The 23175-nt window shown below is 40.0% G+C and overlaps 1 protein-coding gene and 1 long non-coding RNA gene across 4 annotated transcripts in view; one reads left to right on the forward strand and one right to left on the reverse strand.

The window, feature by feature from the left end:
- LOC117196404 (uncharacterized) overlaps positions 1-23175 on the forward strand; it is a 70208-nt gene that overhangs the window by 23804 nt on the left and 23229 nt on the right. The gene's annotated exons all lie outside the window — the stretch shown is intronic.
- Positions 17498-23175, reverse strand: part of SLC35F4 (solute carrier family 35 member F4) — a 45052-nt gene continuing 39374 nt past the window's right edge. The window contains 2 exon segments of the mRNA XM_033404690.2: positions 17498-19457; positions 21796-21885. Of these exon segments, the coding sequence (XP_033260581.2) occupies positions 19216-19457; positions 21796-21885 (332 nt within the window). The 3' untranslated portion in view covers positions 17498-19215.

A 23175-nucleotide genomic window follows, 5' to 3' on the forward strand; every position in this document is an offset into this window, starting at 1 on the left:
GTTATTTTACAGCTTTTGAATTCTCAAGGAAATCTCACTCTATTAGGGAAAACCATGCAGGTGCCACGGAAGACAGACCTTCTAAAAAACAAGCTCCAGTTCTGACTGCCCCATCAGGGCTTGACTTGTAAAGTCAAAGATTTGGTCTAAGAGTCCTTGTGGTGTCTGGATGACCATAATGTTGTGTTTTTGTTTCAGTTATCTAGTTCTATGTAACCTAAGAGTAATGGCTTAAAATAACAAGGATTTAGTGTTTCCCACAACCCCATGAGTTGGTTGGGCTCAATTGCACAGTTCTGCTCGCTCTGGGGTCATTCATGTGGCCGTATTCAGCTGGGCACTTAGTTGGGGATAGAGTGTCCAAGATGGCCTCATTTGCATACTGGGGCCTAGGTTCTGGCTATTGGCTGGAGCTCAACTCAACTTGTCTCTCCGGCATGATAGCTCTGACTTGTTTTCAAGGCAGTTCAAGGCTTTGAAGAAGGTGAAAATATGAGTTGCAAGACCTTAGCTTGGAAGTCATATGGCATCACTTCTGCCATATTCTTTTGGTCAACACAAGTCAGGCCCATTCCAGATTCAAGGAAAAGGGAACCTGACTTCTCCACCTCTTGATGGGAGTAGTGGCAAAGCCCCTTTGCAAAAGAGTACACAGCATGCCATCCTTGGAAATAATCTGCAAAAGGAGAAGGAAACCAACTATGGAAGAACTGGTGATCTAGGAAAATAGCATCAGACCAGAAGACTCAGGATCCCTGAGTGTGTTCTATCGATCTGGGATCTCCTTAGAGTACACGTCAATTCCTAACAAAACCGTGGGCCTCTAGGGGTGCATTGGTAGAATGGATTAATTGTTACCAGTTGTCTGTTTTAAACTGTCACCATCCTTATTCTCGCTTTATTTCCTCATCTTCCCTGTACCTTTTCCCCACCTCTTACCCTCTACCCTGCTCTTATTTGGTCTCCAAATGCTTATACTTAAGCTACTTGACTTTTCAGGGTGGGGGGGAAGGTATTTAGTGGAGAGTCCTCTTCATTTGCAACTTGAATACGTTGCATGTACAGACTCAAGGCTGTTCCTTTTATGGATTATTAGAGAGAGTGCCATCTGGGGACCACACTCCGACTGTCACAGGGTGTTCTTGTTTTTGATTTGTGTTCTTTGCATAGGTTTGCATTCCCCAATTGTGCCATGTGCCCCAACAAAGTCTACTGTTTTACACCAAGGCTGCCCCCTGTTCACTTGTTTCTATTACCTGCCAGGCCCCTGAGGCATCCTTGATCTAGTCCAACACCCCTGATTTACAAGTAAGGGAAACGAGGCCCAAGAATTGAGGTGATTGATTTCTCTAACCAAAGCAAAACAAAAAAACATCCAACCTCTGCTTTCTAATTTATTATCTTTTTTCATTTTTATCAACAATCCCATGGTAGCGTTCATAGATGGGGTAATCAATACTTTGGGTGTTAGAAAAAGGCCTACAGCCTGGGCCACTGGTTTTCCTTCGAGTACACTTTCCAATACAGCATGTGCTGTTGGCCTGGAGTAAAAGGAAGAGTATTTGCTATTCTTCACGTTAGGCCAGCATGTTCCTGGGATTCTATGGGATCATCTAGACGCTCCCTCAGCTCAGTCCCTAAATACTTGCTTGAGTTGAAGAAGTGTATTGCCTCATGGTAGCTATTGAGTGTGGGTCCCTGTGGCCTATTTTTATGTTACAAAGCCAAATCTTGGAACAAATGGAAGTTTGGGGGAATGAGAGAGTCAGAAGAGCCTGTGAGTTTATAGAATAGCTCAACTATTGAAAATATTGTTCACTTAGCAGATTATAAAATAGACCGAGAGAAATAAACTAGGAGATAATTATTTCTAAGCTTTCCTGGACTAGGGCTAAAGGCATTTCCTGAATATTCTGCTCTCAATGTGAACAGGGACATAGTGCCTGGCATCTAACCGATACTTAATAAACTTCTGCTGAGTGAGCAAATGCATGAATCAATGAGCGACCTATGCTGAGTCATTCTCTTCTCTACTTAAACAGGATTGAATCGATTGCATTTTCTTCATTCTTTCTCTCCCTTTCTCCTTCCTGGTTTGAAAGTTATGCACACTTTCATATTTTTAGTGGTTGCCCTTACTTCTGCTTTCCGCCAGACACAAGGAAAATGTAAGTCTCCTTAAATTTAATTCCTGGTCCTGTGTTCCCCTCCAAAGAGGCAGCCACTCTTATAATCTTGTTATTTTTTCCTGAGATAGAGAGGTTGACTTTCTGTGATGTGAACAAAGCTGAAGTTCAGGGCCCCTCACTTGCATGTTCCAACATTTTAGTACGTATTTTACAAGTGGAAGTTAATTATTATCTCCATCCTACTCCGATGAAGAGATGCAATTCACACATAAAGAACTGCATGATTTTTTCCAATTTATATGGACAGAAATCTGGATACTATGTGTAGAAATGGATATTGAGAGTGTGGGATTGAGGTAGAAGGTTGGGAAGCCTTAAAAGTGGGGCTGAGGTTTCAGAGAGAGAGAGGGCGTGAAGGGAGCAGGGGAGGAAGGGGAAGGAGAAAGAGAGGTAGGAAGAGGGAGAGGGAGAAAATTCTACCCGTGGACAACCGCTTTGGCCTATGCCCGTGGGTTCCAGTCTTCTCTTGATCTTGCTGTTACCGAACCCAGGTCTGGCTGCTCGCTGCTCAAAAGCCCATAAAGAGCCCAGGTTGGCGGAAAGGAAAGTTTGCTTTATTATGGATGCCGGCAACCAGAGGGGTGGGGTGGAGTGGGGGAGGAGGACGGATGCCTGTCCAAAAGCCGACTCCCCACTGACAATCAGGGGGCAAGAGCTTTTATAGACGGAGGGGGCTACATGCAGAAACAATACAGTCAGCTCTGACACTTGAAATTGGTCATCGGTGGTATGACTAGTGTCATCTCGATTGTTTTAGGTACTGTTAATCTTCAGTTCCAGGGTCCATTTGTTTCCATTTCTTTGAGTCCAGTTCTTGGAATTGTGGCAGCTTATGTCATGGCTACAGCCTGGTCATCATGTAGTTAACTTCTTCCACCTAGCGTGGGTTTCAGTGTCTATAAGACAGCTCACAGGATATGGCTCAGAATATTATCTATAGCCCTTAAGGAGGAACTAAAGGTCCTTGACTGTGCTTAATGACTAAACTATTATTATTTGGTCTCCTTTGACTGTTTTCCTCTGTTTCTGTATTTTCTCACTTCTCTGATTAAACCTATTCTTTGGCTAAATTTTTTCCACAGACAGAAGGCAGGCTCAGGGCATGGGGGTGGCAGCGGGGAAGAACCTTAGGGTCTTGCTCCGTTTCACGCCCACCCTAACTGCCCTTCCTGTGGATGTTGAACTTGCTTAGCTAGCCCCTACAATTATATAAGCCAATTCCTTATAATAAAGCTCTGAATATAGTATCTCCTACTGGTTCTACTTCTTCGGCTGAGCCCTGTTGTTGAACGTGTCTCCTGATTTCAAAGTGCACTCTTTTTTTTTTTTTTTTTCTTTTTCCGGTACGCGGGCCTCTCACTGTTGTGGCCTCTCCCGTTGCGGAGCACAGGCTCCGGATGCGCAGGCTCAGCGGCCATGGCTCACGGGCCTGGCCGCTCCGCAGCATGTGGGATCCTCCCGGACTGGGGCACGAACCCGTGTCCCCTGCATCGGCAGGCGGACCCTCAACCACTGCGCCACCAGGGAAGCCCCAAAGTGCACTTTTTCAATTTGTCCTGTTCCCGCCTTCTGGTTCTGTTCTGTTCCTTGATTTACACTCTGAACATTTCGAAAATTTTGATTTGGAGCCTTTCAAAAATGATTTCCTTACTTTGAGTTCTCAATTGTAAATTCTCCCGTTTGCTGAGTTGATACCTCCTTATTCCTGTGGTGTGTAACTTTTGAGTATGAACTTCACTTCAGCGATAGTTGTTCTCTGGGGAGGCCTGTGTGATCTGGGTCACGGAAGTATCCTCTTGTTGGATGGTCTCTATAGTAAAGTTTCACCAGAGGCCAAGTGGGTTTTCACCAGCTCCAGACCACTTTTCATGCTAATTTTTCATGAGGGAATCTTCTGGTGGGAGGTTTGCTGGGAGGTTCTGCTCAAGAGATTGGACCAAGACCCAGTACCAAGGAAAGAGTACCTGGAGACATACTGAACAGATGAGAGATGTCACTCATGGACTTGACATGGTTAGGAATTCTTCACTGGACCAGAAGTAAAAACTGGCTGACCTGTGTGTACATGCTTTGCTGGCTGACAGGAAGATTATTTTGTTCTAAGTTAAACCACCCCTCCCTTTACAGTAAACAGCATAGTGGCAAGGTTACAGTAGAAAAAGAAAAGTCATGTGTCAGAGTAAAAGCATCCATAGATGTAGAAGATTCCGATTTCATCACTGCTTCTGACATCAAGTCATCTTGCTTCTTTCTAGCCCCACCATCAACTGCAGCAAGTTGGATTCATGGATATCAGCCATTCTTATGATTTATTAAACCTGCTGCATGATATCCAGCAATATCATCGATAATTTGTGTTGAACTTGACACACAGCAGAAAGAATGCAACAGTTATGCTTCATCAGCCAAATTTAAGAGCAACTTTTTGGCCAGTCAACTATTATTTGATAATTGATCCTTCAGTTAACCATGCACCTGGGTTAAAAGATAGCTGATGATGAAATTAAATAAAAAAATTAAATTTATTTATTTAATTAAATTAAATAAATTAAATTTTTATTAATTAAATAATTAAATTTATAAATTTAATAAATTTATTAAATTATTAAATAAATAAAATTAAATAAATAAAAGATAGCTGATGATGAAATTAAATGGGAAGTTTTTAACCCATGCACCTGGGTTAAAAGATAGCTGATGATGAAATTAAATGGGAAGTTTTCATGAATCAAGGCGTTCACCTCAAAGAAAAACATTCATTTCACAAACTGCAAGACTTTTATAAATTACTACTGTGCAAATGAGTACTTTAAAAATGATGTTCTGGGCTCTAGCCTAATTTTCAGATTTTCTGCATTTTAGTTTTATACGTGGTGTGCTGTTCTAGGGAAATGGTGCTTTATTTACATTCTGGACATGAAACTCTCCTGGTTTATCTGTAAAAGCAGAATCTTGTTCTACTTGCTCATCCAACTAAGAACAAAGACAATAGAAAAACAGTGGTTAGAGGGGAAACATCCAAAGATATTTGCTTACCAATTTGCCATTTTTTATAGGCACTGGCCTTGAAATTCAGCGGCATATGGGATACACTGATTTGGGAAGAGAGAACAAACGTTATTGCTTTTGTGAAAACTAATGCTCTTGCCCAGGATGAAATGGAAAGTTAAGTCTAGTGAAAAGAGCATTGGACCAGGAGTCAGCCTGGGTTCAAGCCAGAGATCTACCACAAGTTAATATGCAATCTTGGGCAGGCTACTTCTCTCCTCTGGGTTTTGGTCTTCTTGAGCATACAGTGAGGGGGCTGACTTAGATAAGGTCTAAGATCCTTTCTCTCTCTGCATTCTATAGTGCCTGATCAATGACGCCCCTCCCTCTCCCATCACTCAAAGCTGTGAGTCTGGGAATAGACAGCTAGTGTGTGTGTGTGTGCGCGCATGTGCTTATCTTTTCCAGCCTCTTCTTTACAAGATGGCATAACCTCACTGTGGTAGGCAGCCCACGATGGTCCCTGGTGATCCTGGCCTCCTTCTTTTCATGCCTTTGTGCAATCCCTCCAACCCTTGCCTTGAGTGTGGGCTGTACTTATGAATTCATTTCTAACAAATAGAAAACAGCGGAAGTGATGGACTATCTTTTCTGAGATTAGGTTACAAAAAGGCTGTGGCTTCCATCTTGCTCACTTGTTCTGGGAAAAGCCCACTGCCATGTTGTGAGCTGCCCTAGGAGAGGATCAGGTCTGTGACAAGGAAATGATATCTCTGTCCAACAACCAGCAGGGACTGAGTCCTGCCAACAACGAGGCAAGTGAGCTTGTGGCAGTTCCCCTACAAGCCACACCTGAATTCCTAACACTCCAAGACTCCGATGTGATAAATGAGTGTTGTTTTAAGCTGTTAAATTTTGCAGTAATCTATCATGCATCATTAGTTAACTAATATACTCATCAAAGGTGTTGCCTTCTATCTTGGAAGCTTCTCGCATTACCATTACTGAGATTTCATTCTCCTTCTTCAAATTGGGTATATTTGGAGGCTGGGGGTTCTGTTAGAAAGGGAAACATCACCCTTTTTTGTCCTAAACATTTTTTTTAACAACTTTTTTTTTTTTTGCGGTACGCGGGCCTCTCACTGTTGTGGCCTCTCTCATTGTGGAGCACAGGATCCGGACGCGCAGGCTCAGAGGCCATGGCTCACGGGCCCAGCCGCTCCGCAGCATGTGGGATCTTCCCAGACCAGGGCACGAACCCGTGTCCCCTGCATCGGCAGGTGGACTCTCAACCACTGCGCCACCAGGGAAGCCTCTTGTCCTAAACTTTTAATGCCAATACTAATAGCTTACTTTTGTTGAGTACTTCCTATGTGCTAAGCATTATGTGACGATGCTCATGGCAATTCTTTGAGGATCGGTACTATTGTTCTCATAGTATAGGTATGGAAATTGAGACTTGGAGAGGGTAATTAATACAAGAAGGTGAATAGTACACATGAAATTAAAGAGTAGGGGAAATAGAGTGGCAATGAAAAGGGAAGTGATACTGTCACTACACTGTAAGCTGGTGAACTATAAAATGAGTATCAGGTTCAGGTTGGGGCACCTCACATTAAAAAGGATTTTTATGTCACTTAGCATACCACTACCCAGGCATACCCATGTTGTTGCAACAACAGAATTTCTATGTTTTTGTGTTGTATTATTGTAAATATATAACAAAACATTTTCTTGATTCATTCATCCATTGACAGGCACTTAGGTTGTTTCTATACCTTGGCTCTTGTGCATTGAGCATACAGTTCAGATATCTCTTCGAGATAATGGTTTTATTTCCTTTGGGTAAATACTCAGAAGTGGGATTTCTGGATCATATGGTATTTCTATTTGTAAGTTTTTAAAGAGCTTCCATGCTGTTTTCCAAAGTGACAGTACCAATTTACATTCCCACCGACAGAGTACAAGGGTTTACTTTTCTCCACATCCCCTGCAGCATTTGCTATCTCTTGTCTTTTTGAGAATAGCCATTCTAACAGGTGTAAGATGATATCTCACTGTAGTGTTGATTTTCATTTCCCTGATGATTAGTGATGTTGAGCACCTTTTCATGTACCTGTTGGCCATTTGCATATCATCTTTCGAAAAATGTCTATTCGGGTCCTTTGCCCATTTTTAAATTGGGCTATTTTTTTTTTTTTTTTTTTTTGCTGTTGAGTTGTATAAATTCCTTATATATTTTAAATAGGAACCTCTTATCAGATATTTGGTTTGCAAATATTTTCTTCTGTTCCCTAAGTTGTCTTTTAATTTTGTTAATGGTTTCTTTTGCTGAGCAGAAGCCTTTTAGTTTGATATAGTTTCACATGTTTGTTCTGCTCTTGCTGCCTTTGCTTTGGTGTCACATCCAAAAACTCACTGCCAAGACCAATGTCAAGGAGCTTGGCCCCTATATTTTCTTCTAAGAGGTTTACAGTTTCAGGTCAGGTATATTCATGTCTTTAATCCATTTTGGCTTGATGTTTTAGTATGGTGTAAGATAGGGCAGACAAAGAAAATACTGCATGATATCACTTATGTGTGGAATGTAGAAAAAAAAAGGGAAACTCATAGAAACAGAGAGTAGAAAAGTGGTTGCCTTGGGAGTGGGGGAAATAGGGAGAGGTTGATAAAAGTGTATAAACTTTTAGTTATAAGATGAATAAGGTCTGAGGATCTAACGTATAACATGGTGACTGTAGCTGATGACACTGTATTGTATAATTGAAATTTGCTATGAGCGTAGAATTTAAATGTTCTCACCGAAAAAGTAAATATGTGAGGTGATAGATGTGTTAATTAACTAAAAAAAAAAGATTTTTATAAATTGAAGTGGGATGTCCTCAGGGATATGACTATTTAGCTTAAAGAAAAAATCCAGGAGGAGTATGACCTGCCTCTGTGTAAGAGAAATTTGACTTCCTTGTGTGGCAGTGGGAAACAGAGTTAGAATCATCAGGTGGTAGTTTCAGAAAGGCACATGTCAGCTCCTTACAGGGAGGAACTCCCACAATAACAAGAGTCTTGTTTCCCCTGTGTGCTCAGGTGAAGGCTGGATGGCCACTCGCTTGGGACAGCATAGAGGAGATTTGGGCATTGGACAGGGCTGGAATGAAAGTTCCATGAAGAGTTTTCCAACTGAGATTTTGTGATTCTGGACATTGATCTGAATTACAATAAGGAGCCCAGACCTCTTTTCTATCATCCGAATGAATGATTCTTTCCTTTCTCATCTTTTCATTCCTCTAGCCAGAACTCTTACTGAAGAGGCTAAATAAAATGTCATATCTGAAACAGAATTTTGTCTGTGGTCTGAGCTGTTCACAACTCCCTGGCTCTAGTACAAAACCAGGTTGGGTGTCTGTAAAGAGATCCAGAACACCTCTGTCCTCCATGCCAGCCTGGGCTGCACCTCAGCCATACACTTTAGGAAAAACAGAACATTGATAAGACCATTGACATTTAAAAAAAAAATTTTTTTTTAGCCAGTATCCTTAATCTCTCTCCCTCACAGTGACACTAATTCTTGCCAATTCAGTAAGAGATGCAATCCCAAGTACTGTAAAAATATATCAGTAAGTACTTGCTTATGGAGAAGGTGTGGAGAAAAGGGAACCCTCTTGCACTGTTGGTGGGAATGTAAATTGATACAGCCACTATGGAGAACAGTATGGAGGTTCCTTAAAAAACTAAAAATAGAGCTACCATTTATTAGTTCTAATAGTTTTTGTGTAGAACCTTTAGGGTTTTCTACAGAGTGTCATGTCATCTGCAAATAGTGACAGTTTTATCTCTTCCCTTCCAATCTGGATACCTTTTATTTGCTTCTCTTGTCTGATTGCTGTGGTGGCTAAGACTTCCAATATTATGCTGAATAGAAGTGATGAGAGTGGGCATCCTTGTCTTGTTTCAGAATTTATCCAGAAGGCTTTCAGCTTTGCACCATTGGCTGTGGGTTTGTCATTAAATGGATAAATCTTTTTTTTTTTTTTTGGCGATACGTGGGCCTCTCACTGTTGTGGCCTCTCCCGCTGCAGAGCACCCGCTACCAAGCACTTCGGTTGCTTCCATGTCTTGGCTATTGTAAATAGTGTTGCTATGAACATTGAGGTGCATATATCTTTTTGAATTATAATTTTTGTCTTTTCCAGATTTATGCCCTGGAGTGGGATTCCTGGATCATGTGGTAGCTCTATTTTTAGTTGTTGTTTTTTTTAAGGAACATCCATACTGTTTTCCATAGTGGCTGAACCAATTTACATTCCCACCAACAGTGTAGGAGGGTTCCCTTTTTTCCATACCCTCTCCAGCATGTATTATTTGTAGACTTTTTGATGATAGCCATTATGACCAGTGTGAGGTGATACCTCATTGTGTTTTTGATTTGTATTTCTCTAATAATTAGTGATGTTGAGCACATTTTCATGTGCCTGTTGGCCATCTGTATGTCTTTTTTGGAGAAATGTCTATTTAGGTCTTCTGCCCATTATTTGATTAGGTTGTTTCTTTTTTTGATATTGAGTTGTACCAGCTGTTTGTATATTTTGGAAATTAACCCTTGTCGGTCACATCATTTGCAAATATTTTCTCCCATTCTGTGGGTTGTCTTTTTGTTTTGTTGATGGTTTCCTTTGCTATGCAAAAGCTTCTAGGTTTAATTAGGTCTCATTTGTTTATTTTTGCTTTTATTTCTTTGGCCTTGGGAGACTGATCTAAGAAAATATTCCTATGATTTATGTTAGGGAATATTTTGACTATGTTCTCTTCTAGGGGTTTTATGCTGTCATGTGTTATATTTAGGTCTTTAAACCATTTTGTGTTTTTTTGTATATGGTGTTAGGGAATGTTCTAACTTCATTGATTTACATGAGGCTGTCCAGCTTTCCCATACATCACTTGTTGAAGAGACTGTCTTCCTCCACTGTATATTCTTGCCTGCTTTGTTAAAGATTAATTATGCATAACTGTGTGGATTTATTTCTGGGCTTTCTATTCTGTTGCACTTATCTATGTCTGTTTCTGTGCAAATACCATGCTGTTTTGATTACTGTAGCTTTGTAGTATTGTCTGAAGTCTGGGATAGTTATGCCTCCAGCTCTTTTTTCCCTCAGAATTGCTGGATCTTTTGTGGTTCCATATGAATTTTAGGATTATTTGTTCTAGTTCTGTGAAAAATGTCATGGGTAATTTGATAGAGATTGCATTAAATCTGTAGATTACTTTGGATAGTATGGCCATTTTAACAATATTAGTTCTTCCAATCCAAGAGCATGGACTATCTTTCCATTTCTTTGAACCATCTTCAATTCCTTTACCAGTGTTTTATAGTTTTCAGTGTATAGATCTTTCACCTCCTTGGTTAGGTTTATTCCTAGGTTTTTGGTTTTTTTTTTTGACACAATTTTAAAAGGGATTTTTTTTCAATGAGAAGGTTCAACAAAGGTATCTTATCTTTTTAATAATAAAACCTTAAAAACAACAAAAAATAAAAGGGATTTTTTTTACTTTCTCTTTCTGATATTAGTGTAAATAAATGCAACAGATTTCTATATATTAATCTTGTATCCTGCTACTTTGCTGAGTTCATTTATTAGTTCTAATAGTTTTTGTGTAGAACCTTTAGGGTTTTCTATAGAGTGTCATGTCATCTGCAAATAGTGACAGTTTTATCTCTTCCCTTCCAATCTGGATACCTTTTATTTGCTTCTCTTGTCTGATTGCTGTGGTGGCTAAGACTTCCAATATTATGCTGAATAGAAGTGATGAGAGTGGGCATCCTTGTCTTGTTTCAGAATTTATCCAGAAGGCTTTCAGCTTTGCACCATTGGCTGTGGGTTTGTCATTAAATGGATAAATCTTTTTTTTTTTTTTTGGCGATACGTGGGCCTCTCACTGTTGTGGCCTCTCCCGCTGCAGAGCACAGGCTCCAGACGCACAGGCTCAGCAGCCATGGCTCACGGGCCCAACCACTCCACGGCATGTGGGATCTTCCCAGACCGGGGCACGAACCCATGTCCCCTGCATCGGCAAGCGGACTCTGAACCACTGCGCCACCAGGGAAGCCCTGGATAAATCTTTATCTTGGCAGGACTGAGATTCCTTCCTTCCTTCCTCCCACTGAGTACCTATTGTGAACTATTTCTGGGTATGCATAGATGAGCAGATCAGAGTCTCTGTTGTCAAAAGCTCACAAATGCTTTCTTAAAGTACCTAGCTCCATAACATTTTGATTATTTAATTATCAACAGATACCAGAAATGATATGACTATTTGACAAAACAGGTGATTGAATCTTGGCATGATATGATATATTCTGTAATTACACCAGGAACTGTCATTTTTATGGTTCAGAAATGTATTGTTTTCATTAGATAAATATTCCTGGTAATATGTGGTTCTCATTTGGGAGAGATGGACTGGCAGTTCTCTAAGAATCATAGTCCATTCAAATATACCAACTCCAAAGCTGTTGTTTTTTAACAGCAGTTTTTCTTGATGATTCAGAAGACACTTTGGAACCTGTAGGACCTCAGGATTAATATTATGAATGTGGGCTTTTATATTACCATAGATGTAAAGAGAGAAGGTAAGGATGACGAGCAGATACAGATGTGCCAGAGGGGCTCTCGGAAAACTGAAAGTTAAGTGATAAAAGTTAACACCATTATTAAAATTAGGTAACAGGTATATCTTGAATAGCTCTCTTTCATGGCCAGGAATAGGAAGAGCTTCAGAGTCCAGTTCAAAAATAATCGATGATGTTAACATTTCTAAGAGAAGAAACCTATCAACCAGGAGTAGGTGATAAACATGAAACAGAAAACACTGCAGTGTCCTTTCAGCACTGATCAGTGTTTCAGGATCATGTGCAGGTGTTCTGAAGGAAAGGGGAAACTTTTATGTAAAAGGAGGGAATTGGACTGGTGTTAGCTGAAAGAAATAGAATTATTAAAAATAAGAATGTAGGTAAAGTTTAAAAATTACAAGTCAAAGCTGGATTCTATAGAAGGCTTTTAGAAAGAAGATGAAAACTGAAAGTATTTTAATGTGAAGATTAATTAATGCAAATAAAAGTACAACAGGATGGAAAATTTGGATGATTGTGGCAGATAAATCATATAACCAATAAGATACAGAAGATGGAGAGCACCTGTTTCTGCCTTTTGGGGACTTTAAGAGTCAGATAAGCCAAGGACACTGATGGAAGTAGAGCAGAGGTCTTGGCAAAGGCTGAACTTCATTGCATCACTTTCAGTTACCTAAGTAAATTGAACCCCTAATTACATTATAACAAGAACATCCATATATAAGGGAAGTAATCAGGGAAAGATTAACTTCAGACCTGTTAGCTTTTCCCTTGAGGGAAAAGGAGTTTAGAAAAGATTTGTGTAGCAAAGAATAAGCTGTTAGATAGAATGTCTATTTGCTGGACTCTTGTGTGTACCATGTGTACATGTATTGACTGTTTTGGTCATAACCAGTATCTGTAAATCAAGTGTTGCAAATATAAGATGTCTACTTGTTAATATAATTAACTGAAGGAAACTTCATCCTGTAATTTGGTGGAACACATTCTTCTAGTGGACTGTGTAATTGGCTCAGAGTGGGAGCAATTGTACCAGTCAGTTCCTCACATTCCTCTCCTTACCCATCTGCTTGTCCAGCAGGGATGACCCCATCCTCCCAAGGGAGTGAGAGTTGAAATGGAAATGAAAAACAAAAGGGAAGAGTTTAATCATACATTTGACCGTCCTTGCTTTGAGTTCAGGCTCACCAAGAAACCTTTTCACGAACGCACAAGCTACCCAGATAGATTTGCCTCTTAGGGAAAGGTTGTCCTAACCTTACTAATGTGAGGGTTTTGTTGCATATGACAGTTCAATTTATGATTATCAATGAATACATTTTCTGTTTGTAGTCCTGTGGTCATTAGTCTAGGGGTTCTTAAACTTGAGCATGCATTGGAATCACCGGCATCACCTGAGCATGTGCTTGGTTAATTTCAAGCAGGACTTATTAAAACTAGATTCCTGGGCCCCACCCCCAGAGATTCTGCTTCACTGGGTCTGTAATAAGGCATAAGAATGTGCATTTCTACCAAGGTCTCCGGTGTGCTGCTGTGCTGTAACAGCATCGCAATTTGCGAATGACTGGGCTGTCTTTAGGACATGAAGAAGACTTAGTTTCTGAGTCCACAGTGCAGAGGACCAGACCTGAAATGTTGGTGACTTCTAGGTAAATGCCATCTTACGAAGTTTCTTGCTGCCATCTAACTATCCTGTCCCTGGAGATCGCCCTATCTTGGAAAGCATCTTTTAATTATTGATCAGAGTTATGACCTGATCTTATGATTTATATCAGAAACTGTTTACTTTAATGAATTCCTGATTTTCACTTTGATTACTTGCTCTTTACAGATGTCATAAGAGCAGGCGGCTCTATTATTGCCTTCTAAAGAATGCAATCTGGCTTCTTTTCTGCAAGTTGATTACAATATCTAAAAGTCAAAGTGGTCTTTTCCAGAATAACTTCTTCCTTTCCACTCTAACTGTTATCAGTATCTTCTGACTTTCTAGAATTCAGGGCAGTTTCTATCACTTCTACAGTTTCTATCACTTCTAATATCAAATGAAGATTCCTTGCTAGTTTCAACCCAGTTATTCTTCCAGTTCTTTACAAATTTTTCCAGTTAGTTGCAATTTCAAATTGTTGTCCTTGCCTCTGTTTCTTCCCTCTCTCTGCTCATTTCTGGCAGTTTGAACTTGCATGACATGAAAAACACTCAGTCTATTTTGTCCTGACTGACAGAAGCTGACCAAATAATTGTTTCTTTCCAAAGCTATTTTCTTCTTCTAAATTTCCCTCTTTATCCCTCTAACCAAGTTATTCTTAAGCTTCTAGAGAATTTCTGCCTCATAGAAGTAAAACGTGAGTCACAAACGCAAGACTTAGATATAATTTTAAGATTTCTAGTAGGTACATTAAAAAAGTAAAAAGAAACGAGTGAAATGAATTTTATAATATTTTTTATATAACCTAACACATCCAAAATATTCTCATTTCAATATGTAATGAGTATAGAGCTATTAATGAAATAGCCTACCTTCTCTTTTTCACCCCAAGTCTTTAAACTCCAGGATACGTGACACAGCACATCTCAATTTGGACTAGCCATAGTTCAACAGCTACATGTGACTAGTGGCTAGTGTACTGAACAGTTGTGGACTTAGTGCCTCTAAATTCTCTGAATTGATTCCCCCAGAATAATGCAGCTAAGTTCACACTATTTTGAAAATTCTGTCAGAGAGCCCAGGTTAGATTTCTCGCTCTTAAGATCCCTCAAGTTCCCAAAGGATCTGGGGTTCCTACCTCCTGCAAATAATGACAAAGCAGCTTTTGCTTTTGTGACACGTGTGGGAGCACGCTGGCTAATCAGTGCTTCAAAACCCAGGGCGTCTGCTCTTTCTGTCTCTGGGTTCTTGGCATGACCACCTCCACATCATCACCTCCTGTTCTTAACTTTACCTCCAGTTGCTACAGGAGGTGGCGGGAGAGAAATAAAAATAATTAGAATTAATAGAGACTTCTTGTCCTAGCTTGCCAGATAAACCAGCATTGCCTGCGCTAGTGTTCTTTGTCTTTGTGACAAGGGTTTATTGAAAAGTAAGAAAGAGGGTTTGTACTTAAATATCAGAAACATTCAAATGCTTGGCTGGTTACACTGTTCACTCTTTTATCACTTGCATTGTCCTTCTCCAAATCATTTGTCCTCTGGTGGATCTTGACAAAGCACCTGCACAAAATTAACAGGCGTGCAAAGCCTGGGTGAACAAAATTGATTTGCCTATAATGTGTTTGTGAAGCGATCAGGACGTGGTTGAAGTGATTTTAATTTCAAAGCCCAAGTCACCAGTCTGTCTTTTTGTCATGCAATTAGTTCCACTGGCTGGGCAAGAATGCCGTGATGCAAAGTGCCGAGGGGAACTGACCAATGGGAATGACACCCCTTTTTTGGCCTCCTCCTAGTGTTCCTCATGCCAAGCTTCTTTTTTCTCCCTCATTTATTTTGGGTAAAAATCCCTGCTCGGCACCAGGCTCTGTGACTTTGCTTGGCATAGTGCTGTGGATAAGTGGTTTGAAGAAGTCCTGGAGGGAGGTAAACAGACAGAGGAAATCCTAACAACAGCTACTTCTGGACTGTCTGGCAGTGTGTTTTTATTTACTATATTCAACAACCCCAAATGATAGGCATTAATATCCTCATTGTACTGAACGTGAGATCAAGGGGCTGAGAGATGTTGGTAATTCACTAAAGCCCGCATCTCAGAAGTACAGAGTCGGGGCTACAACATGGGTGCCCTCAATCTCTGCACTGTGCTGCCCGTTCAGTCACCCACAGAATCCATCACCTCTTGGACTCTGGGGAGGAACCAAGTTTGGATAAAGAGACAGGATAATAGGAACCTCAACAAGGTACTTCCACCACGAGGGCAGGCACTTTGTCAGTACCCTGCAAACCCAACTGAACCTGGCTCAAGGAAGGCACATCATAGGGACATAGGAGGCCCACCCCCGTTTGTTCAGTGACTGAAACACGCTATCTCAACTGACTCTCCCAGCGACCATGGGGGGTAGTAAGGAAAGGTATTATTACCTTTATTTATGAATACTTGACCTGAGTTAAAGGGAAAGTGACTTAAACAAGTGTCTGAGTTGTGATTGTTGTTGTTTTCATTGCCATGGTAACAACTTAAAGGTTGAAATGCCTGGAAGCAGGGACCATTTCCTATCCATTTTGTATCCCTTTCACCACAGTGCAAAGAGAGGACATGTCTATGATCACAGAAAGTTCTATCAGTGCTGCTCTAGAGGCAGGGAGAGGCCAGTGGGTGACAATCTAACATAATACCCTACTTCAGAGCGAGAAGTAGAACTTGGTAATTTTTGAATGAATAAATGAATGAATACCATAACGGAAGTATTTTCTTAATATAGACTGAGCTAATTAGGGTGATCAGTTAGAGGTTGAATTAGTGCTTTCCAGGGTAGCTGACTCAATTTTTCAAAATGAATTATCAAAAAGAGCAAAACAGCTCATTTCTTAGAGATGTCAAAATGTAATTTTAAATGCCATGCTAAGTAATGGCAAGATGCTGGAGTGGGTTAGTCAGTGATCACTACGATTTAACAGCAATTTAAAAACAAGGCAAGAGCAATGTTTGTACCATTATGACATTTAAATGGTCAAAACCAACTCTACTTAGATAATGAATTAATTCATATTTACTAATAATATACCTCATTTATTTTCTACCATTTTTCATGAAGTTTGAAGTGTGTCACGATTATTGTTTTAATTAATATCATGCCATCTACCAATGCCAGGAGACTGTCATTGTCTTTTCAAGTAATGACAGAGAAATGAAAAAATGGTAAGGTTTTTATTGACTATGATACCCAGCCAGCAGATGTGATATCCGAAGTTCCCTTTTCTTGCCCCATGACCATCTCACCTACACTTCTGGGGCCACTTGAATTAAAAAAGAATTGTACGACAGATGCCAGAAAGGGCAGGTTATCTTAAATTGCTAGATGCCCTAAGATAACCAGCCTCTTAGGAAAGAAGTGCCTTTTATCAGTTCAGTAACAAAGGCTGTGGTACATTTAATCCCTTTTGGCCCTTCCTTTAACCAACCTCCTCTATGAGAATGTCTGTCCTTAACTAAGACTGATCTAATACAGCTCGGGGGCAGGGGGGCATATCTCCAGTGTAAAGCAACCCATTCACTCCTTTCCTGAGTGTCTGTAAGCGCCAGGCACTATGCTAGAAACACGATGATGAATGCCACACAATCCCTGCTCTCAAGGAACCCATGGTCCACTGGGAACTCAGATGAGTAGACTGACAATGGCCACAGAGGGCGACCAGTGCTATAATGGAGTAAGCAGAGGTGTCTAAGGAAGTCACATTGTTTAGCTTGGGGGATGAGAAAAAACCTTCCACGAAAATAGGAATAAATCATGTCATGAAGTCTAGGTAAGAGTTATTCAGGTGATGAGAGAGGAAAAGGAAGTACAAGAAAGAAAGCATGTCTTGATTGAAGAACTATAAGAAGGATGGTGTCACTAAAGCATAGAGATTCCAGGGGGCTGCAGGGGGTGGTGTGGTAGAAGGTGTGCTGTCCAATATGGTAGCCAAGAACCACATGTGGCTAACTAATATTAACTTAAAAGTAATTAAAAGTAAATAAAATTAGAAATGCAGTCCCTCGATTGCATTAGCCATATTTAAAGAGCACAATAGCCAGTTGTGGCTACTATGTTGGACAGTGCAGATATAGAATATTTCCATCATCACAGAAAGTTCTACTGTATGGTGCTTCTCTAGAGGTAGGCAGGAGCCAATCAGTGATGAACTTTGAATGACCTGCAAAAGTGTTTGGAACTTACTCTGAGGACAATTAGATGTCACTGAAGTGTTCTATATAGGGAAGTAGAATGATCAAATTTATATATTAGAAAAGTCATTCTGCAGGGTACAAAAGGGATTAGAGAGAGGCAATACTGGGAGTTAGACCAGTAAAGTGAGTATTTAATTCATCAGGAAATGATAGGGTCATAGAATAGGTAGCATAGTAGAGAAGTGCATGGATTCAAGAAATATTAAGGAAAGTAATCAATAAGATTTATGGTTTAGATGTGGAGGGTGAGGAAGGCAGAAGTTAAGTTTGATCTCTGGCTTGGGCAGCCCGTGAATGATGGTACCATTAACCTAGACAGGGAACAAGGGAGAGGACGGAGTAGGTCTGAGGAGGAGAGATGATAGATTTAACTATGTTCTTGAACGTGAAGTGAACAATGGGGCATCCAAGTGAGGCTGCAGAAGGAATTTGGATAGTCAGATCTGAAGCTTGGGGGACAAATCTGGGCTGGAGATAAGTATTATGAAGCCATCACCACATGGATGACATTGAAAGCCATGGAAGCAGATGAGATCTCTGAGGAAGAGAGTGTGGAGTGAGACACTAAGAAGGACAAGGACTGAACACGGACAGCAATGAGACCAGCCTAGGAAGAGGAGTCCAGAGGAGCAGCCAGTAAGGGAGAAAGAGAACCAGGAGACCATAATGGGATCTAGGTGAAGAGAACATTGCAGGAAAAAGGAGTGGTCATCATGCACATGCTACAGAGAGGACAATAAAGTAAGGGTTGAATAGTGTCAATATGGTTTTGCAAGAAAAGGTCATTGGTGACTTTGGTGAATGCACTTCACCAGAGGAATGATGTGGGCAGAAGGTGGTGCCCAGAAGGTGGGTTGAAGAGTGAATGGGACTTGAAGTGACAGCAAATGTAAACAGCTCTAAAACTGGTGAAATAGATGTCCTCTCCATAACCATTATACCATTTCCAAATGTCTACCTCATATTAGAGATATTTCTAACCTCTTTTATGCTCTGTGCTCCTGTAAGCATGTTGAAAGTACAGATGGAGTCTTACATCTTCACGTCTTCATTGTTCCTAGTGTAGGTCTTGCATATGGAAGATACTCTGTTGATACTTAATTACTTTCCAGCTTTCAAATTGAAGGCTCTTATTGGACTTAAATATATGTAAAGTGTGTATCCTTTTCATGTACTTTCTCCTCTTATGCAATTTTTTCTGATTGAATGAAAAGGTTTCAGTTCCAGGAGAGAAGAAGGTAATGACAAGCCCATAATTTAATAGAACATTTTGTGAATTAGGAGAAAATCTCCCCCTCCCAAAAAAAACCCAGAAGAAATAGAACAAGTATGAATATGTTTTAATAAAAAAATTTATTATGATTATTTACACCAGTTCCTTGATAAGCATATAAATGTAAACTTTTATTGTTAGCATTATTTCACATATGACTTATGCAAATTCAGAGTTAATACTGTCGTTTGAGTGTACAGGTGGTGAGAAAATTTTATTATATTCACAGAATATACATACACGTGCATTCAAAATGTGTTCCTCTCTAAGCCAGTGGTATGGACACAGTCCCAATGGCCCTGTTTCTGCTTCTCAGGTGGACACTGGGATCAGTGATATCATCCACATGCTCCTCACTCTTCTTTTCCTTCAGGCTGTTGATGAATCTCAGGGTAATTTCATCCCACTCCTCCGGCAATAGCATCAGCAGAAACCCAATGCAGATGATGATGGTAGCAGCCAGGCGGACGACATTGAATATCACCTCCTGCTTCAGGAGATCCACAGCTAGGGAAGGAATGGCAAGTCAGTCAGTCCATCACTGTTCCTAAGCTTCTCTGAAAACAAATGACCCCATCAGTGCTACTTCTAAGAGATTTCCAAAAGTCTCTCTTGTTCTCTCAAGCTCATCTTCTCTTTTTCCACGTCATTATCAATACCGCTCTCTCCATTTGCTTTCCATTCCCTCTCTCTAAATCATACTTACCCTTCCAGGCAAATGCCATCTGATTGAAAAACCTCTGCAGTTAAAAAAAATTTTTTTTATTTTATATTGGAGTATTGTTGATTGATAATGTTGTGTTAGTTTCAGGTGTACAGCAAAGTGATTCAGTTATACATATACATGTATCTATTCTTTTTCAAATTCTTTTCCCATTTGGGTTATTACAGAATATTGAGCAGAGTTCCCTGTGCTATACAGTAGGTCCTTGTTGGTTACCTACTTTAAATATAGCAGTGTGTACATGCAGTTTTATTTCTTAATACTTTTCCTCTGCATCCCTTCGTGCTTCTCCAGTTTCACTGGACCACTGAAGATTTTTTAAATGAGCCAGGCTTATTAATGTCTAGGTCTTTGCACATGTTAGTCTTTTTAAAAATTTTAATTGAGGTAAATTTCATATAAAATAAAATTAACTGGCTTAAAGTGAGTTTAGTAGCATTTTGTACATTCGTTTTGTACAGCTTAATGTACAACCGCCTCCATCTGTTTCCAAAACATTTTCATTATTTCAAAATAAAACCCTGTACCCATTAAGCAGTTACTCCCCAGCCCTCTACTCTCACCTGGCAACTGTCAGCCTGCTGTGTGTCTGTGGGTTTACCTATTCTAGATATTTCCTATAAATGGAAGCATACAATATGTGACCTTTTGTATCTGGCTTCTTTCGCTTAGCATAATGTTTTCGAGGTTCAACCATACTGTAGCATGCATTAGTGCTTCATTCCTTTTTATGGCTGAGTAATATCCCATTGTATCACAACTTGTTTATCAATTCATCTCTGGATGGCCATTTAGGTGTTTCCACCTTTGGCTGTTGTAAATAGTATGAACATTCACATACAAGGATATTTTTGAGTCCCTGTTTTCAGTTTTGCAGGAATGTAACTAGTAGTGGAATCATATATATGCTGTTCTCTTTGCATGGAATGCTCTTCCCTCTTCATATGCACTTCATCCAGCTAAACCCTCTGTTAGATCCCTCCCTTTACTCTTCTTGCAGGAAGCCTCCTTGGATGCCCCTCCTGTGTGCGCTCAGAGCATTCAGTACATACCTCTATCAAAGCCATTCTCTCTCTACATTGTAATTACTCAGTTCCTTTCATCTCCTTTCTACACTACATGGTCCTGAGGGTAGAGGCTGTGTCTTATTCAGGATCTATCACCAGGTGTTAGCACAGTTGTTAGCATATACTAAGTGCTCAGAAATTATTTATTGAATGAATGAATTCATGGATGAATGAATGGAATTCCTTGACAACTCCACTCCTCCCTGATATGACTTTCCTCTAAATATCTTATAGTCCTTGGAGTCTTTTACACAATTTGGCATTTGATGATAAATTACTTTGTAGAGTTCTAAGTTATTTCATATATGTCGGTCTTGTTTTCCATATTCAGTGTAAGTTTCTTATGGGAACAATAATATCTTTTTTTCCCAGTCTCTTCTATAGTCATGATCACATAGTAAGTGCTCAATAAATATTTGCTGATTGTACTGGGGGTAAAGAAAGATGGCTACCTAAGACTTGGAAAAATAGAATTTTAAAATTAGAAGGACTATACAGTCATCCAGATAACCCACTTTCATTATTTGTCCCACGGACAGTTTACCTAGAAAGATTTTCCTGGAAAAGTAGCTTCTCCTCTTGTCCCTGAAGTGAGTCAAATTGCTTTTTTCTTATGTCTGTTCCAGAGGGCCGTCTGCTGTGCCCCCAGGAGAGTCTTTCACAGCTCCCCATGGATAGTCTGATGGGGTGCCAACACCTTGTATGTTTCCTACACTTTCATTAGTGATGTTTGAGAGCCCTATGCTGGGATGCCTTTTGTTTCCATAGGACTTCCTCTAAAAATACCACAAAATTATGTTGTCAGGGAGATTACATGAAACCCAAATGATACATTTGGTATTTAATTCTAAAAGCACAACCAAGTTAAAACAGTGTTTGTAGCTGGAAATTTTAAATGTGATGCATAGTTATTCTGTTGTCTGCCACCTTCATGATATTTAAAAACATCTTCCCAGGCAAGTGACATAACTCACAATTGCTCGAAGAAACAATTCAGGGTATAAAACAAACACAAGCAGGAGACTTCCTGTGCACACGTCAAATCGTACAGTACCTGCATTTCCAGGAACGCTGAGCACTGTTCCGATGGAGATGAGGATTGGGTATGTCAGCACCACACCAACATTCACCAGGATGTTGAAGGCTGTAAAATAAAGGAGGATATACAGGATAAAGGGGAATTGCTATGCTGGGCTCTTTCCTTCTTAACATAAAAGAATCCATGTCTATGCTATACATGCCTTCTAAATTATCTGTACCATTGGTCAATTAATCCTCTAATTCTGGAGATGGACTCATACGTATTGTACCTGAAATAGTCATATTCCTTTTTCCTCCTCTGCTATCCTGGCTGCCTGATCTCTTGGTTGGCAAAGCGGGTAGGGAGCCATGCAAAGAAGTGAAATAAATCAATTCACTACCCTGCTCATTAGCACTATAAAGTTGAGCCAGAGGTGGAAAGCTGGTGACTGATTGGGGCTTTCTCCCTTGTTACTTTACTATAGCATGCTATATTCCTGAATAACTAAAAGGCCCTGGTGTTACTGCCTAACAGAAGATCTGTCCAAGGATGGCCTATACTGCATTATTCCCTCTCTTTTGGGGTGAGCATTACATGAGCAAACAAAGTTGTGTGCAGTGTAATTCACCAAACCCCAGGCACCTTCTCCACATCCTGATTTGTACACAGATAACCCCAGGGCAGGTCCACAGAACCAACTGTAGGTATAACTTGATACCATTTAATACATATCTTCTGACATTTTTAGGTAAATATAAAGTTAGTTAAAATAATTATCTACACAAAAATGATCAAAATTACTTGTTTTCGAAAAGAAAATGATAAATTACATAGCATTATTTTAATAGATTTCAAGCTAATGTTTGTTTTAGGGGTTAGAGAAATGAGTCTTAACAACTACAAAAAGTCCTCAATTCAGAAAGGATCTCTACGGAAATGACTCAAAACGCTGTTGCCCATTCTCTGTAGAACCAAAGATGGTTCTAGAACCATTCCAGTTAGTTTTATTCAGTGTTTATTCTTATCCAGTGTTTATTCTTCTACTGTTACCTATAATTCTTACTTTAATTAAGCTCACTAACTTAGTCGTCTGGAGTCACTCCTGCTTGTTAGTTAGAGACGGTGGGTTGGACTTTCACAAAACTTGGGCTTGTTCATAATTTTCATACAATAGTAGTGGCAGTCAAGGCAGAGGACCTTCCTAAGTTGATTAACTACTCCTTTTTGGCAGAGCTGCAATGGGAATGAATATTCCAGCATCTCAACTCTCTCCTCAAGTTTGGGGAGTCAAATATGACCTGTTCTAACAAATCAGGAATTTATTAAACACAGCACAGACTCTGCTAAACTCCCCAACTGTCATTTTAGTGGCTGAACTGGATATTTTAGCAGATTGATAGGAAGTATTGGTAT

The sequence above is a fragment of the Orcinus orca genome, chromosome 2 (assembly GCF_937001465.1).
Source record: "Orcinus orca chromosome 2, mOrcOrc1.1, whole genome shotgun sequence".
In the NCBI taxonomy this organism is placed as follows: domain Eukaryota; kingdom Metazoa; phylum Chordata; class Mammalia; order Artiodactyla; family Delphinidae; genus Orcinus; species Orcinus orca.